This window comes from Tasmannia lanceolata, unplaced genomic scaffold (genome assembly GCF_043159265.1).
Source record: "Tasmannia lanceolata isolate RefF3 unplaced genomic scaffold, GAP_Taslan_0.1 ptg000018l, whole genome shotgun sequence".
NCBI lineage: Eukaryota > Viridiplantae > Streptophyta > Magnoliopsida > Canellales > Winteraceae > Tasmannia > Tasmannia lanceolata.
Genome location: NW_027518695.1, coordinates 6,588,848 through 6,604,781, shown reverse-complemented (window position 1 = coordinate 6,604,781; position 15,934 = coordinate 6,588,848). Strand labels below are relative to the sequence as shown.

Here is a 15,934-nt window from a genome sequence, read left to right as displayed (position 1 = left end):
CAATTCCCGAAAAGTAAAATATCATTGGAGAAAGTTTGTTTTTATTTTTATTTAAGAGCTTTGTTAGGGAAGTGATACATTCAGCCCCTTTTCTTCCCCAGCCCACCCCTTCTAGGCCTCTAGCGCATCTACGACTGCTTTGTTACACTAGAAAGGCGGGGCACGTGTGAGCAGAGCCTCTTAGCATTTTGCTTTCCCACCATATTTACAAATGCGAATCCCAATAAAACCATCAACGTCTTATTTAGAAGTTTATATTTGTCACGTAAGAGATTAATTTGATGGAATAAATTGCATACATATTCATTAATAGTGGATGGCTTGTTTTAAAAACCAATTCTAACCCATGTAGGTTAGGACCAAGCACATTCTGATGGACGGTTTGATTTGAAATGGATCATGACCTAGACATTGAAAGCAAAATCGTTAGTAACACTCTGAGTGTTAAATGTTAGATGATTAGGTCTGCAGCTTGACTAAGCTTAGATGTTTGAACAAAAAAATGTTACTTTAGATGTTTGCGTCCGCCTTGATTGGTATAATTAATTGTCTTTTACATGAACTGAGTTGCGAATTCCGCCCAATGGAGCTTGAGTGCGACGTAGTTTAGATCACCGGTCTAGAGGTGTTCTAATTCTATTGCCATCGATGAAGCCAGTTAGGCCCTGTTCGTTTGAGATTACGATTCGGAATCACTTTTACTCTGGACGTGTTCTTGTCCGAGTTTGCATTTTACCTTACAAAATCAACCTAAATTCTTTTGAATTTCCTACTTGATCATGTCATCTGAAATAGTGGACTAAAATTTGCATTGGCCACATTTTGGCCACATCCGCATTTTGGAAATGGCTGTACTTTAGGGTTTCTCCAAGAACAGTTGAATGGCCTCTATTGTATATTCATCTCCCCAGTGTAGGACCCAAAAATTGGATGTTGCCATTGATGCCAACAGTCACCCTTAGCTTCAAAATTTCAACCCTATAAAACTAGTGAAGAAATCACGTGACCTGTTACCAACCCGTCAACCATCTCTAAGAAGTGGAGAAAGATAGAGCAAAAGCTCTGCTCCAGTCTTTCACTCAGTGGAAAGAAAGAAAGAAAGAAAATGGAGTTTTGGTTAAGGTTAAGGTCTGCATTCCACCATTACAAACCCCACCTGGTAATGATCTTAGTGAAGCTCTGCCTTGCAGGCTTCTTAATCCTCCTACAAACTGTCCTCTCAAATGAAATCAGCGCCCTCGTTTTGGTCGTCTACGAGCACATCATCTCCACTCTCCTCTTATCAGCCCTTGCATTCTTCCTAGAAAAGTAAGAACTGAAGAAACACATTCAACTACATCAAAAACAAGATCTTGTTCTTCTTACATTTTTTTTTTTTACTTTTTTACATCATTGCAGAGGAAAAAGGCCCCCACTCTCGTTTAAGATACTCTGTTACGCTTTCATCATGGGATTGCTTGAGTAAGCACTGTAACCTACAACATTCATTTCTTTACACTCTCTAAAATCTCTTCATTTTGGTACATCTTACTAACCGAATTTTTAGATGGTGTAAGCCCGTGTAGTCCATTGTTTTTTCAAAAAGTACTGTAGGGCCCACACCATAGGATGATCCAAACCGTCCATTTGATGGGCCACAACGTAAATAGTTTGTGCCCCAAAAATCATGTCCATACTATGATCCCAACTCTATAGATCAGAGAGTAAGGATCATAGTATGAAAATGATTTTTTGGGCACAACCTCTTTATGTTGTGGCCCATCAAATGGACCGTTTGGATAATCCTATGGTGTAGGTCGCACAGTGCATTTTGAAAAATAATGTGCTATGGAAACATCAGCTCCATGACTTATTTTATTTTGTTTTGGGTGTGGTTCTTAGGATAGTGATTTGCCAGTTGTTCTTCACGCTAAGCCTACAGTTCATAAGCGCAGTCTACGAAAGCATTGCGTTGAACATGTTAGCGGCTACGACGTTCGTGATGGCGGTGGTTTTCCGGCAGGAGAGCTTCCAGTTTAAAAAAATCTCAGGGCAGGCCAAAGCATTGGGGGTGGTGGTCTCCGTCGCCGGAGCGACCACTGTCGTGCTCTGGGATGGGCCGATCGTACTCAAATCATCATCTTCTAGTGGTTTTACGGCGACATGGGACGCGATTATTGGTGGTATTCTGCTCGTCATTGCTGTACTAGGTGGCTCCTCCTGGGATATTCTTGTGGTGAGAATAAATATGAGTTAAGGGCTTGAACAAATATACGTAGGGACCACTTGTTCAATGATCTGAGCCATTCATTTGTTAGTGTCTAGAGTGAATATGGCATGCCATAGAAAATTTCACTTTGGACGATTCTAGCCCTCGGACTTATCACTGAAGGCATGCCATAGAAAATTTCCCCAAATTGAGTTCTTAAGCAAAGTGCCTGCCTCCACTTTGCTTTTGTCAGCTCATGTCTTTTCTTGCGATCTGATCTGTTTACCTCGTATAGTAGTGGTGTAAACGCGAAGAAAAACATCTTTTAATGGTGTATTAACCACTTTTTTGGGCAAATTTCCAACATTATCCCTACTATAAATTACAAAATTTTAAACGCATTTTCTGTGTTTCCGTTTCTTAGCTACTTTTTTTTCTTTTTTTGAACCAAAACTGTATTGAACTCGAATTTTTGCCGTCCCGTTTTACTGCCGAATCAGATTTTGTGGGTGAAGTAGTCAACAGGGTGGAGATAAGCCGTGGTGTAAGTAGTCAACAAGTAGGAGATAAGCCTCACAGATGCATGAGACATCTCAAGGAGCCTTCTTGGATTTCAAAACTCTATAAGCAACCAAATATGGATTTTGGTAGGACCCAAAAAATCCAGTAAAACCCCTATTTGTCCCTGGCTTCTGTGCAACCTAGAAAATTTTTGGTTAATTTGTTTCGAGAAATTTGAGGGATGGGAGTGTCTTTAGGATTGCTGTAAATGGGTCTGTTTTATACAGGGCTATGTGACTCGCTATTATCCGGCGGATCTTTCATTGACGGCCATGATGCTTTTCTTCGGGACCATCCAAACAGCCATCATAACGGCATTTATAGAGAAGAGGTCATCTTGGGAACTAAAGTGGGAAGGAGGAATGGTGCTCTTAGTCATACTTTATGGGGTAATATTTCTCTCAGACGCTTAATTGACATGCTTTTATTTTAAAAAATATCCTAAATATGTTCAACAATGCGTCTTTTTTTTCAACTCATTTGCTTTTATCTATCTATTTTCCTTTTGTTTTTTTCTGGTTCAACTATGCAACCTAGCCGAATATGAGATTTTCAATCGTTCCAAGGGTGATTTATGTTAATGAATTTGAGGGTACTGTTAGTGAAAGAAAACAGAAACTGTTGCTTCAAGGTGTGATATCAGTTTTCTTAAGACAAGATTCGCCCCCACCAGTAGTGTGCAAAGGGGATCCGCGAATTGCCTCCAAGATACAATGAAGCCTAGTAGGGATAGCCCTACTAATGTTTGATGACGCCTCGCACTAGCGGAATCAAACCCAAAATGCCCTTCCGAAATTTCAAGCCTTAGAACAATAAAGAAAAGGAAAAACAGTATGTAGAAATACTTGGGGATCAGATAGGAGTGTAGAAGAGAGTTTAAAATCTGTCAGAATTGCCAATTCGTTTCTGTAATGAAATGACCGAATTCTGCACATTTTATAGACCACCTGGTGTCTTTTCTGTGTGAAAAACTAAGTGCAAAGTGCGCCTAAAAAAATGCTACTATGCGCCCTATAGCCCATTGCCCACGCCGCGCGTGCGCGTGTGCGAACGGTGCGTTGCACCATCCCGCGGGTCTAACCATGGGTTCAACCCAATGTGCAATCAAACAAGTAGTAGAGAAGTGTAATGCTTTATAAGCCATTCTCTTTCCTTTCTCTCATTCAGTCCGGGACTATCTTTCAACTACACTTCTACATCCTTTTGTAAAAAGAAAATCTTTCCAAGAAAATATTTTCTTTTTCCCAAACGCTATTAAAAAACTATTTTCCAAAAACACTAAAACATGACAAAATATAAGATTTTGAAAATCCAAAATCACTAACAATTTATATCCATATAATAATAATGAAAAAGAAGTGCATATCTTACCGGGCTCTTAGTTCATAATGATACAGAAATTAGTATCAGTAGAGTCTATACACAAATCACTTTAAATACAAGAAGCCCTGTATCACTTCAAATACAAGAATCCGTGTAGGTGGACTTGTCTCCATACAAGTTAAGAAATATCCCAATGTGGACACTGGACGGACACAAGCCAAAGGTCACACTAATCAAGCCTGTGTTTCATGACTCGATCTGGTGAAGAACTTGACCATGGTACATGATCAATGTTTTGTTAACTCGGGCGAATAAAAGAAAACTCGATGAGTTGACGATTGACACAGGAAGTTTTTAAACAGTGGATCAAACAATCCTAATCTTTTTCAGCCATTTTCTCTCTATGTAACCCACTTTGAAGCTAATTAAGTTTGTTTGTTATGCATGGAAATGTGTAGGGGATTTTGGTGACAGGCCTCTCATATTATGCACAGTTATGGTGCATCCGCGAGAAGGGGCCAGTTTTCATGGAGTCTTATTCCCCTCTAGTCATTGTCTTCTCTGTCCTTCTTGAGACACTTTTTCTCAAGACTTCTGTTTATCTTGGGAGGTTTGTCTAATCTTACACAGCTTAACCTAGCTTTTATCTTAAAACATGATGAACAATTTATTCGGAAAAGAAAATGACTTGTTGTATTGTTCTAACTTGAAACCCTGTTTCTTGCTTTTTTTCTTGTGGGTTTTGGTGCCTGTTTTTTGTAGCATTGTTGGAGCAGTGCTAGTAGTCGCGGGACTTTACCTCTTGTTGTGGGCCAAAGATAAGGACACTGCCAAGGAAAGTATGCAAGGGGATGAGTCCATAAATTCTCCCTTAATCTAAGAATCTGATTGCTATCTTACCAAGCAGTATCTGTACCACTGCTGTGGTTGGAAGAGGAACGAGTTTCTGAAGAGGAACGATATTCTGAATTAGTGAAATGAATTATGAAATGAAGGGTGCTGTTTCTATTATTCTTGAATAACATAAGATCGTCTTCTAAGCCTGCCTTCATTACATCTCTCTCCCTAAAATTATTTGCACATAATGCTATGCGTAAATGGTTTTGAAATCATTTACAAATAATGGTGAATACGACCAGTTTACTTCAAACCAGTTCTTTAGTGTGAATTTTTTGTTTATTCTGTATCACGTGTGTATTTGCTTGTAGACAAATGACAAACAAATGAGGGTAAATATTTAGCACGCCTGGTGGATCCTGTCAACACTTCATAATCGTAAATGTGTGCTCCTCTATGCGAGATGGCGACCTCATTGATATAGAGGGCTAACAGTGTGGGCACCACCACTGTCCGTCTGTCAGAACAATGCACATTCTCTTTCTTGCGTAAGTCTTCATTCGTAGAGATTAGAGAAAAGGGCTCTCTAAGCTCATGGAAGTTGACTAGACTCGCCACCTAAGGAAGAGCCTAGGACCCCAAAATGACTGGATGCCGCTAGTCTACGTTTTTTTAGGAGGTCCGAGGTCAGGTTATGGGACCGGAAGGTGTTTCAAAGAATCAGTTAAATTTAGGATCAGGAGTGCCCAATGGATTATCATGAAATACTTACGAAATTGACTAAGGTACAAGAGACTACACACCTGGAGATTGATCTGGACCAAAGGCTATATGCGATCACACTGTTATGTGATCACAAAATTGGATGTGATCGCAGGTTTCAGAATTATTTGCAACAGCATCATTGGATGTGATCAGGAAATTTCTAAAGCACAAATTTAAGTTGATTTGCACAAACGTGACTCCCAGGCTCTAGGATTTTGGGTGCAGAGATTTGGATCTACCAGTACCAAGCCATTGTGAAGTATCTGTCAATAATTAGAAGAAGAAATACTGTGGTTCGCAGAGGTGCTTGGGGACAAAGGCTTTGTTGAGTTGAGGAGAGTTGAGGAGAGTTGAGGAGAGGGGCTTGGGGAGCAGATTTCATAGATCGATCGATTTGGATCTGATCACTGCTTCCTCATATAAGAGATGAATTTGGAATCCATCAAATGCGGCTCAGCTACGCCCCCTCCGAAACAAACCCGTACATGGGTTAGTAGTGCTCGAGGTTTTAAATTTCGACCGAAATCCGAAATTTTGGGTTTCGGTCGAGTCCGAAATCGAAATGCGTAGAAATCGAAACGATACTTTATTTCGGTCGCTCATAAATTCTACACCGGAGGCTATCCGTGACCTTATCCGTCTCATCAATCCTCAGATTGGTCACAGAAGAAGGACGGCGAACTCTCGCACTGATGTACTGGCAAAGGAAGGGGTTGACATCTCTCCGACGCTTATTTTAAGATCGGATATGGGCAGTTCTTAGCCTTATTGATCGAAATGTACTGTGGGATCAATTATATCTGTGGGACATCTTGTCCCCGTTTTCTTTATGGAATAAAATTATCGTTACCTTTAAAAAAAAAGATACTTTATTTCAGTCGAAATTTTGCCTACCCGAAATTTCATCTGAACTTTAAGGGATTTCACCCAAAATTCTGGATTCTTGAAAATTATTTAATATTTTCAGCCGAAATTACCTAAATTTCAGAAATTCAGGGCAGAATTATGTACGAGATAAAATAGGCGTTAAGAGATTTCGTTAAATTTCATTCGAAATTTTGAAATTTCTGCTGAAATTTCGGTTCTGGTGAGTACCGAAACGGATTCCGAAACCAAAATTTAAAACCTTGGTTGTGCTCCCCTATTATTGGATGAGATCATGTGGCCATCATCCTAACAACTTGTCCAAACAGACGCATTTTGAACGGCCACCTTCAGGGGGTCGGTGCTGGATCAATATTTGCCACAAAACCGGCATGTGATTCAATAGTTGAAGCTCTGAAATCTACTCCAACTATAGATCCAATGGCCCAGTTTCCAGCCCCCGTTCCCCTGTTTTCCAGCCCATCACATGCTCTCCTCAATCCCCGCCCTCTAAAATCTCTTTCTAGGACTTCTTGGCCCTTTTCTCACAGTAGGTAAATCAGGATTCCATTATTTTTTTTATGGCCTGTAGTAATCCAACTTTTCCCAAAAATTCAACTTCACAAGTCTAATCTACACTACAGCCCTTAGCTTATTGAAAGGTTCCTTTAGCTAGAACCCCCTAACTATTGCATGAAAACTTTTAAAATGCCTTTTCTAGACCAAAATTTCCTAATAAATAACAATTTATTAGTCAAGCTATAGTGTGATTATAAGAGCGCAAAGATTTCCCAAAACACATATCCAGTCCAAGTCGAAGAAAACCTTCCCTGGATTTCCATTTGAATTGCCAGCCAACAAAGATGAGCTTAACTATATTGATAGATGGTCTTCCGATCTTGTATCATTTTGTCCACCATCAATCACCTCCTTCATACAGAAACACAAATCTGGTATTTAAATGCTCCAAACTCCATCATTGACAATTGAATGACCAAGCCTACCATGAGAGAGAGAGAGAGACACCAAGCCTTTTATCCTTCATCTCTTAAAAATTGTGCTGTTCCCCTCCACACATAAACCCCACAACACAATATAGAGGAATACCTTCCATAAGATGTGGCCCCTTACTCCAAAAGGGGCACCTGAGTACCTGACCACCCATTAAAGAGATCTACTAACCCTTCCAGGAATGCAACAGCACCCAAATATGGGAGGGCTATGGTCAACTAACAAATCTACTTCCAAACACATAAATTCATGTATGCTAGCTGGATATTTCAATTTTGGAGAAAAATGCATGTTAGGATCTTGTCTACCATCAGGGTCCAAAATCTCCACATTGGGAAGGACAATAGCAACCCGTACCTTTGCAAAGGGTGAGTATAAAATATATCTTTAAAGTCTAAAGATTGGAGAAAGTAGAGAAGAATTTCATGGCTTTGGGATGAAAAATTGGATTCAGCGACACCTTTACTGTACTTTGATAATCACAACGGAGAATGTCAGAATCAGATATCAGATGTAGTTCCTTCAGGAGAATGTCTTAACCAAGTGACCTCAACTATAGTGAGTGCTATAGCTCGATACTCCGCTACTCCCCTTCTATGCTATATCTAGCTATTGTTGTATGTTTCTTACTGCTCCAAGAAAGCTAAGCACTTGTTCCTTATGATTTAGTATCCTTCAATCGCCTGCTTGTGTCTGGATCTCCTCCCAATCAGCATCAAAATATCCTTGCACCCCAACTTTCTTGGCCCGATGTGCCTCGTAAAATAAGCCATAATCTAATGTGCATCTGTATACCTCAATCTATTTAGCTATCTCTGTGCTCGTCTTTTAGATCATGAAGGTATTGACAGAGCCGGTTCATTGCATAAGTGATATCCAGTCTAGTAAAGGTACCGAAGGATCGCTTTTCAAAAAAAAAACAAAAAAAAGGTAACGAAGGATCTCAGATGTACAATGCTACTATGCTAATAAAAACGGCAAAAGGTTAATCTTATCAACCACCATTTCCAGTGACACGGTTAGAATCACCAACATTGCCCTCTCCACAACTTCTCTAATTACAGCTCTTATTGCATCCCAGCATATTTCCTCTGAGTACTCATTTGTGAGAATATGATCAGACAATTGAGATGCAATGGCAACAGTGGTGTCGAAGGCACTCATTTGTTAGAGAGATGCCGGTGAGAAACCAGAAATCCCGTCGAGAGGATTGGAACGGGAGAGGCGATCGTGACCAGAGGGATGATCGGAACCAGCAGGAAGTCCGATACCAGAGAGAAGATCGCCACCAGAGAGGGGCTAGAAACCAGCGAGATGGTGATCCGCATCCTCGAGGGGCTAGAAACCAGCGAGATGGTGATCCGCATCCTCGAGGGATCCAGAGGGATGAAGCAGAAGGTGCTCGGAATCATGCTCAAGAGAAATACTCCAAGGAGAATCATAGAGAAGATGATTGTCATCCCAAGGACAGTGAAGATGAATGCAGGTTGGAAATCTTTTAAGGCAAAGCTGCTAGGAGGTATGAGAGGGCTGGAGAAGAAAGAAGGAAGAGAAATCTGGGGGTTTGGATCTGTGGAAAATGCAAGTTTTTGAACATTCGTAGAAGGTTGGCTTGTTGGCGTTGTGGGAAGCTTTTGTCGACCAAAAACCAAAACCTGGCTTGCAAGCAAGTAGTCAACGCGGTGGAGGAACTAGTGGAAGCTCCAAAAGGAGACTCGACTTGAGAAAACCTGGAAATATCTAAGAGAAATGGCTCATCTGTATTCTTCAGTTAATTATGATGGACTATCGACGAGCAAACCAAAAGGTAGAGGAAGGGGTAGATTGAGAGAAGCTAGATCTCCCACAGGAAATCTTCACACGAGTGTTGCCTTATGAAAGATTCTAAGTTGGAATGTTAAAGGGTTGGGTGACCAAGAAAAGAAAGTTCAGGTTAAAAATTGGGTCTCTTCTCTAAAACCCCAAGTTATTTGTATCCAGGAAATTAAGATGGAAAAGAGGGATAGGGCTATATTTAGAGCAGTTGGTTTCAGAGTTAGTTGGGACTATGCAGCTCTGAATGCTGTTGGATAAGCGGGAGGTATTTTGGTGATGTAGGACATTGCGACTTTCTATTTGGTCCAAGAGCATCGTGGTGCCTTTTCAGTCACTGTGATGTCAAAGAAAACTGATGAGGGATCTGTTTGGATCTTCACAAGTCTGTATGGTCCAAATGTGGTGCCGGATCGCCCTCGCATGTGAGCCAAGCTTGATGATATCAGGACTAGGTGGCATGACCCGTGGTGCATTGGAGGAGATTATAACGTCACGAGATTCATAGAAGAGAGAGCACGAAGCAGCCGGAGCGCATAAGATATGGAATCCTTTTCTGATTTCATCAATAGCCATGAACACATTGATCTCCCATTTAGCGGGGCGCAATTTACCAAGGCCAGAAACAATAGTATGAGAAGATTAGATAGGTTCTCAATATGTCCGAGATGAATACATCGTTTTGTAAATGGGAATTTCACGGATGGTCTGTTGCATATGAATACAAAGTTTTGCTAGCGTCCATCGCACAAGGCATTTCACGGATTGTCTGTTGCATTGTCTGTGAGCCTATGTGGCTGCTGTCATATGCAACAGACCATCCACGAACTGCCTTCTGCGATGGACCCTAGCAAATCCCTTTGTAAATAGTCTAGTTAACTTCTTATGCTGGAGAACAAAATTTCTCTCTCTTCCACAGATCCGAACGCAAATGAGATTCCTCTTTGGTTGTCATAATTGTGACTTTAACAATATGGTAAGAGATAGCTACTCTGCATCTAGAGAATCCCAGAACGAGATTCCTGTCTGTGGTGATGTTAATCAAAGGGAGAGAATCCAATGTTAGAAAACTTTTGTTTTGTATTGGATATTAAAGACTTTGATCCTTTCTTTCATTTAGAGGTGGTTTCATGGGTGAGCTACAACCCGAAAATCATGCTGATGGATGATTCTAACCATATAATTGATCGACTTTAAACTGGTTTGTGGTCAACTTTTTTTTAAATTCCCCAAAAGTCGTTAAGATTCTCTAAGGCTCTGTTCACTTGCGTTCCCGGGAAAGCAAATCCCTGGAAAAGAGCCTCTTTTTTCCTTGACAAGACAGAATTCTGGTGTTCACTTGCTTTCCTGAGAAAGTAACAAGCCTAGGTGGAAAATGTCAAATAATGACATGGAAATTGCCAAAAATGACATTGAAATGTCTCTTTTCTCACAAGTGTGGGAAACCAAATCCCACTATTTTGGTCGGATTTGCTTTCCAGGGAAAACTAGTGAAAAAGGTGGGCAAGCAGTTTCTCGGGAAACCTTTTCCTGCGCACGTGAATAGGCGTGGGAAACCTTTTCCTATACAGCTTCCCTGGATTTCTTTTCCTAATGCCACGTCAGATTCCCGGAAAACCTTTTCCTTTCCTTTCTCGGGAAAACAAGTGAACAGAGCCTAATTGATTTGATTGATGGGGTTATCCTCTATTCAAAATAGGCCCTACTAGATCAATGATTTAAATCACCTAGACATACGCCACATCTTTCATTTAGTGAAAATACCAAATTAATGTCTTAACATTGGATACGTCACTTATAGTAATTAAGGAGATGATGAGAAAGTATAAACCTCTTTGTTTTGAAAGATACACCGCAATTCTTCTATTCAAACTTGTTTCATGGCTATATTAGAACTCCCAAGGAGGTTTCATAACCAGTTAAAGGAGTTTAAAATTGCGGGGAGAGTCTAAATATCAGTCCCATAACAGTAGTAGTGTATGGGAGATGCATGCCACTCGCTTGCTTTGATAATGGCACTCCATTAGTTTATCCGGACAGCAAGTGCATGAGAGGCCGAACCCAGGTTCATCCACATGACTTGTTAGCATGATGGTAAACCCTTCATATGGTAAACATGCTAGTGGAGACTTCATGGCTCGAAAATCGCAAAGTGCGGGATAATCCCAACCATCCGACCAATTCCTTGTAAAATTGCAAATGTACAGATGAGAGAACATGTTCAATAGTCTGTATCTAAGTCACACCAATCATGTATTCGCAACCATAGTCGTTGAATGTTAATAGTTGCCTTTAAGTAATTTTTGGCTGTCCATGTTCAACAACAAAAATAAATAAACGGTATTAGATGATAAAATTTGATGATTGGCATGCTTTGTTGGCCATAGGAGATCTAAAACAAGGCCCATCAATTGTATGGCTCAGATCAAATGAGGGTGAGACCGACTATGCCTAAGTGAGCGCCTTACAACCCTACTGATTGCTGAAGAATTCATTCCCTCCTCGCAGGGGCGGAGGCACATATAGCATGGGGTGCCATCCCCCCCACCCCAAAAAAAAAAAAAAAACGCCAAAGAAAAAAAAAAAGGATTTGTGGAATATTGTAGTGTAAATTAGTCCGGTCCCCCCAAGTGTAAATTCCTGGCTCCGCCCCTGCCACCTCGTATAATAATACTAGCTTTCTTACCCCATGCTAAAATAAAATAGTAGGCCAACCCCATCAGGTGTAAAATAGTGGGTCCCACCACATTAGAATATTAGATGTAACGGTGGGCCCATCATATGCATTAGTTTGGTGGAGACTGTGTGCCCCACCTCACCGAAACATGAGGTGTCGCAAGTGAAGAAAAAGGAACGAATATATCACCTCCCATGGGAGTCAGCAGGCATTCGTTCTAATTGACTTGAATGTAGCACTTTGGAGATGAGCCGAGTTTTCTAGTTTTTCAACTATACATAGCATTATTGGAAGTATCTTTTCCTAAAGAAAGAGAGCAGCCACCTAGATAAATTAAATGATAAATTCCAGCCCATTAGGAAAGGCTGGTATTTTCCTTTGTCTACCCAAAAAATGGAAGATACCATCAAGTTTGGTTAAGATAGACTTGATGTTTAATGTGCCCATGTCTTGGAAATCTTTTTGTCTATAGAATCCTCTCAAATGGATCAGATGCTTCAGATTTGCCTAAATTCTGAAAGCAAAGTCTGTAACTCTGCATTCTCAAATAGTAAGTTTACGCAAAGCATCGGACTGTCCGACCATTGTCTAGAATTGTTTCTTACTTTTTTGGATATGTGTGTGTGTGTGTTTCTCTTTCAATTTAAAGGATATGAGTGCAGCTACCGTATATAGTAAGGATTACTAGGGATTTGCTTTTCACGAAATTGCTTAGCAAATCCTTCTAATATAACATGGAACTTTTTTAAGTGCATTAATAAGCATTTTGCAAGAGAGTACGATACATCAATGGGTGAAATTTGTGCTTTCATGACCAAATTTTCTTATATACAAATAAAGCGGGGGCTTATGATTCTAAGGTATTTGATAGGTATAAAGAAATTTATGTCTGTAATTTGTATTCAATAGCTACCGAGAAATTAGCATTCAGAATATTTTATGGGAAGTGATATCCTCCCCTTTGGATTACTTGGGACACCAGCAGCAGTGTACGTGGCAATCAGCCCCATTGAATCCTTCTGACGTGAAGTACATCAGCCCCTTTGCAGTCATTAATACACTGCTGCTAGGTGTCCCTAGTAATCCAAAGGGGCGGATTTATCAGTTACCTATTTTTAAAAAGTTTAAAACAAAATGAGTAGTGCCATTATAAAAATATGGCAGTGCGGATGTCAGTCCCCAATTTAATACTTATAAGGTATTTAATAGTTAACTTCGCCTTTGTTTTTCATAGCATGTCCCAACTCCCAAGCCAGGATAAACGAGGAGGGTAGGCGTCCGGTTAGCAGCCGGCTGTAAACTTTGTCACTTTTCTATGAAAAGGTTTTTAATAGTTAGAAGAAAGTTTTCATTTATAAGGTTTTAAATGACTTCGACACACCCAAAGTTTTCACACCATGTTTAGTTTAGTATAGAGTAAGAGCCGGAGGGACGGGAGTGGCGCACAGTGCGCATGTAATTTTTGGGCCCCACATATGAGGCATGGACGTGAGATTAAGACCATTGATCTTAAAAGAACAGCATAATGCGACTCACATCACATGCTCCCGAATGTGAGGTAAATGACTACAAAAATCAACAGCTTGCCTTCTTTAAATGAGCCATGATGAAGAAACGGCTATGATCACTTACATGTAAGGGCATTAATGGACCATAGTGGTCCAGTGGATCCAAAGAGTCTGAACTTAATTGCCAAGACTTGGTCACAAATCCTTAACCCGGAAGGGTGTGGCTCTTTGGCGTAAAGTCATGGGTTTGCTCCCCAGTGACGAGCGTTCGAATCCCCCTTGCTTACCCGATGCGCGTGGTTTCCTTGTGATTGCGCGCATCCGTAGGGAAATAGTCCTACCCCCGAAGGGGTTGGGACATCCTTCGTTACCAAAAAGAAAAAAAAAAGACTTGGGCACAAATCCTTGACCGATAAAAGCAGGTTTACCCCCTTTCTCTTTCTCTTCATCTAGGCTCTTCTGTTTTGCTGTTTTTATTATTTGGGTGTTGTATTTTTATTATTTTTAGCTAGTAGATGTCTAATCATGGCCTAATCTTCACGGTTCTTCTCAAAGTTTTTGCCTTGGGATTTCTTATGATCTTGGAATAATAGGGTTTTGGTCTGTTTTGCTTTTATTATTTAAACAACTGTCAAAGGTGATTACCGGCCCAAAAAAGGTCATAGAAGTCAATTAAAAAAGAAAAGAAGGGCTGAGTTTGTGCAATTATTAAAACATGGTTGTGAGTCTTGTGACATTATCTGTCACCTAAGCTGCAAGTTTTCCGTAAACGTGTCTATAGGAGATGATAGGGTCCGGACTCAGCGCCGAGGGAATCCGGACTCAGCACTGAGGGAATCCGGACTCAGCACTGAGGGAATCCGAACTCAGCATCCAATTAGCTGCTGCCACGTGGCCCTCACATGGACCGCTGGAAGGCCAACACCTGTCTCCACTAGGTGTGGCACCTGGACCAATCAGGGACCTCCACCTGCCCTCCTTAGGTATGAAACCTGGTCCATACAGAGGCCACCACCTGGCTCAGAACTACCACCTGTCCTAGACAGGTGGCTCAGAATCACTATAAATAGCCTTCACTTGTGCTAAGGTGAGGGTCCGGAAAAACTGAGAACCAAAACTCTAAGCTTTTTGCTCTGACATTGCTCTGCACTCCTGCTCATACTGACTTGAGTGTCGAAGCGCCCGTCCGGAGTATCACTCCGGGTTGGTCCTCTGACCCTTTTCTTTCTTGTCTGTACTCTGTGCAGCGCAGGACTCAACCAGCCATTCAGTCGTGGCTCGTTAGCTCGGACCACCCAGCCCTACCATAACCTGTTACCGATTTTAGGCCTAACAGATTTGGCGCCATCCGTGGGACTGCGCAACAAAAAGCTGTTCGAAATCTCACCCAGATAAAAATGGTAGGACAGACCGGCAAGCGAGCACCTCCAACTTCTCGGGCTACCCGGGCTACGGCCCCCCGTGAAGGACGAAGTGAGCGGCTGGCCTCACAGGTGGAGGTCGGGGCGGCCGTGGAGCGGACTTCGCCCCACTCGGACCGTTCAGACCCCACCCCGACCCCGAGGGAGATGAGGGCCCTTTTTCAGGAAATGACTGCTGTAGTTGCGCAGTTCAGGAATGCGGCTCCCGCACTCCAGCAACACCCCGTCGAGGTTTCTCGACCCGTTCAGAGGGGAGAAAGCTCCCGCAGAGAACGCGCGTCTCCACCCCGGGACCAAACTCGTCACTCCACAAGGCTAGAGATCATGGCCGCCCTGCTTCAAGGATCTTCAGTAGCAATCCCCCTTTCACAGACAGGGTACTCGGTGCGGCAGTCCCCTTGGGCTTCAAGATGCCGCAGATCCCGCAGTACGATGGGACCACCGATCTCGTGGATCATCTGCAGACCTTCAGGACCACGATGCTTCTCCACGGGGCGTCGGACGGGTTCCTTTGCAGGGCACTCCCCACCACATTAACTGGAGCCGCGAGAGACTGGTACTCACGGCTGAAGCCCAAGTCTGTTGACAATTTCGACGACTTCGGGGACGACCTGGCCCGGCATTTCATGAGCAGCAGAAGGCCCCGAAAGGCGACGGCTTCACTGATGGCCCTGAGGCAGGAAGACGGTGAGGCCTTAAAAGCGTTCATTGGCCGGTTCAACAGGGAGGCCCTTCAGGTACCCAACCTGGATCCCTCCGCGGCAACGAATGCTCTTCTGGCCGGAGCCCGGTCCACCGACTTCCGAAGAGCAGTCGCCCGGCGCAATCCACAGTCCTTGGCAGATCTGATGACCGGGACGGAAGAGTACATTTCCGTCGAGGAAACTCTCGCTGCCCTGGATTCCGTCAGCAAGAGAAGACCAGAGGAGAAGAACCCCGCCAAGCAGCGTAGGGATGACAGGCCCCA

General features: G+C 42.2%; 1 protein-coding gene across 1 annotated transcript; it reads left to right on the top strand.

The window, feature by feature from the left end:
• The first annotated feature begins 1,007 nt into the window (after window positions 1-1,007).
• On the top strand, window positions 1,008-5,123 carry LOC143851160 (WAT1-related protein At5g07050-like). Its single transcript, XM_077360501.1, has 6 exons — window positions 1,008-1,308; window positions 1,399-1,461; window positions 1,882-2,215; window positions 2,977-3,138; window positions 4,531-4,682; window positions 4,835-5,123. Exons 1-6 carry the CDS (start codon window positions 1,106-1,108, stop codon window positions 4,950-4,952), a joined length of 1,032 nt encoding a protein of 343 aa, XP_077216616.1. The 5' UTR covers window positions 1,008-1,105; the 3' UTR covers window positions 4,953-5,123.
• Window positions 5,124-15,934: the final 10,811 nt, after the last annotated feature.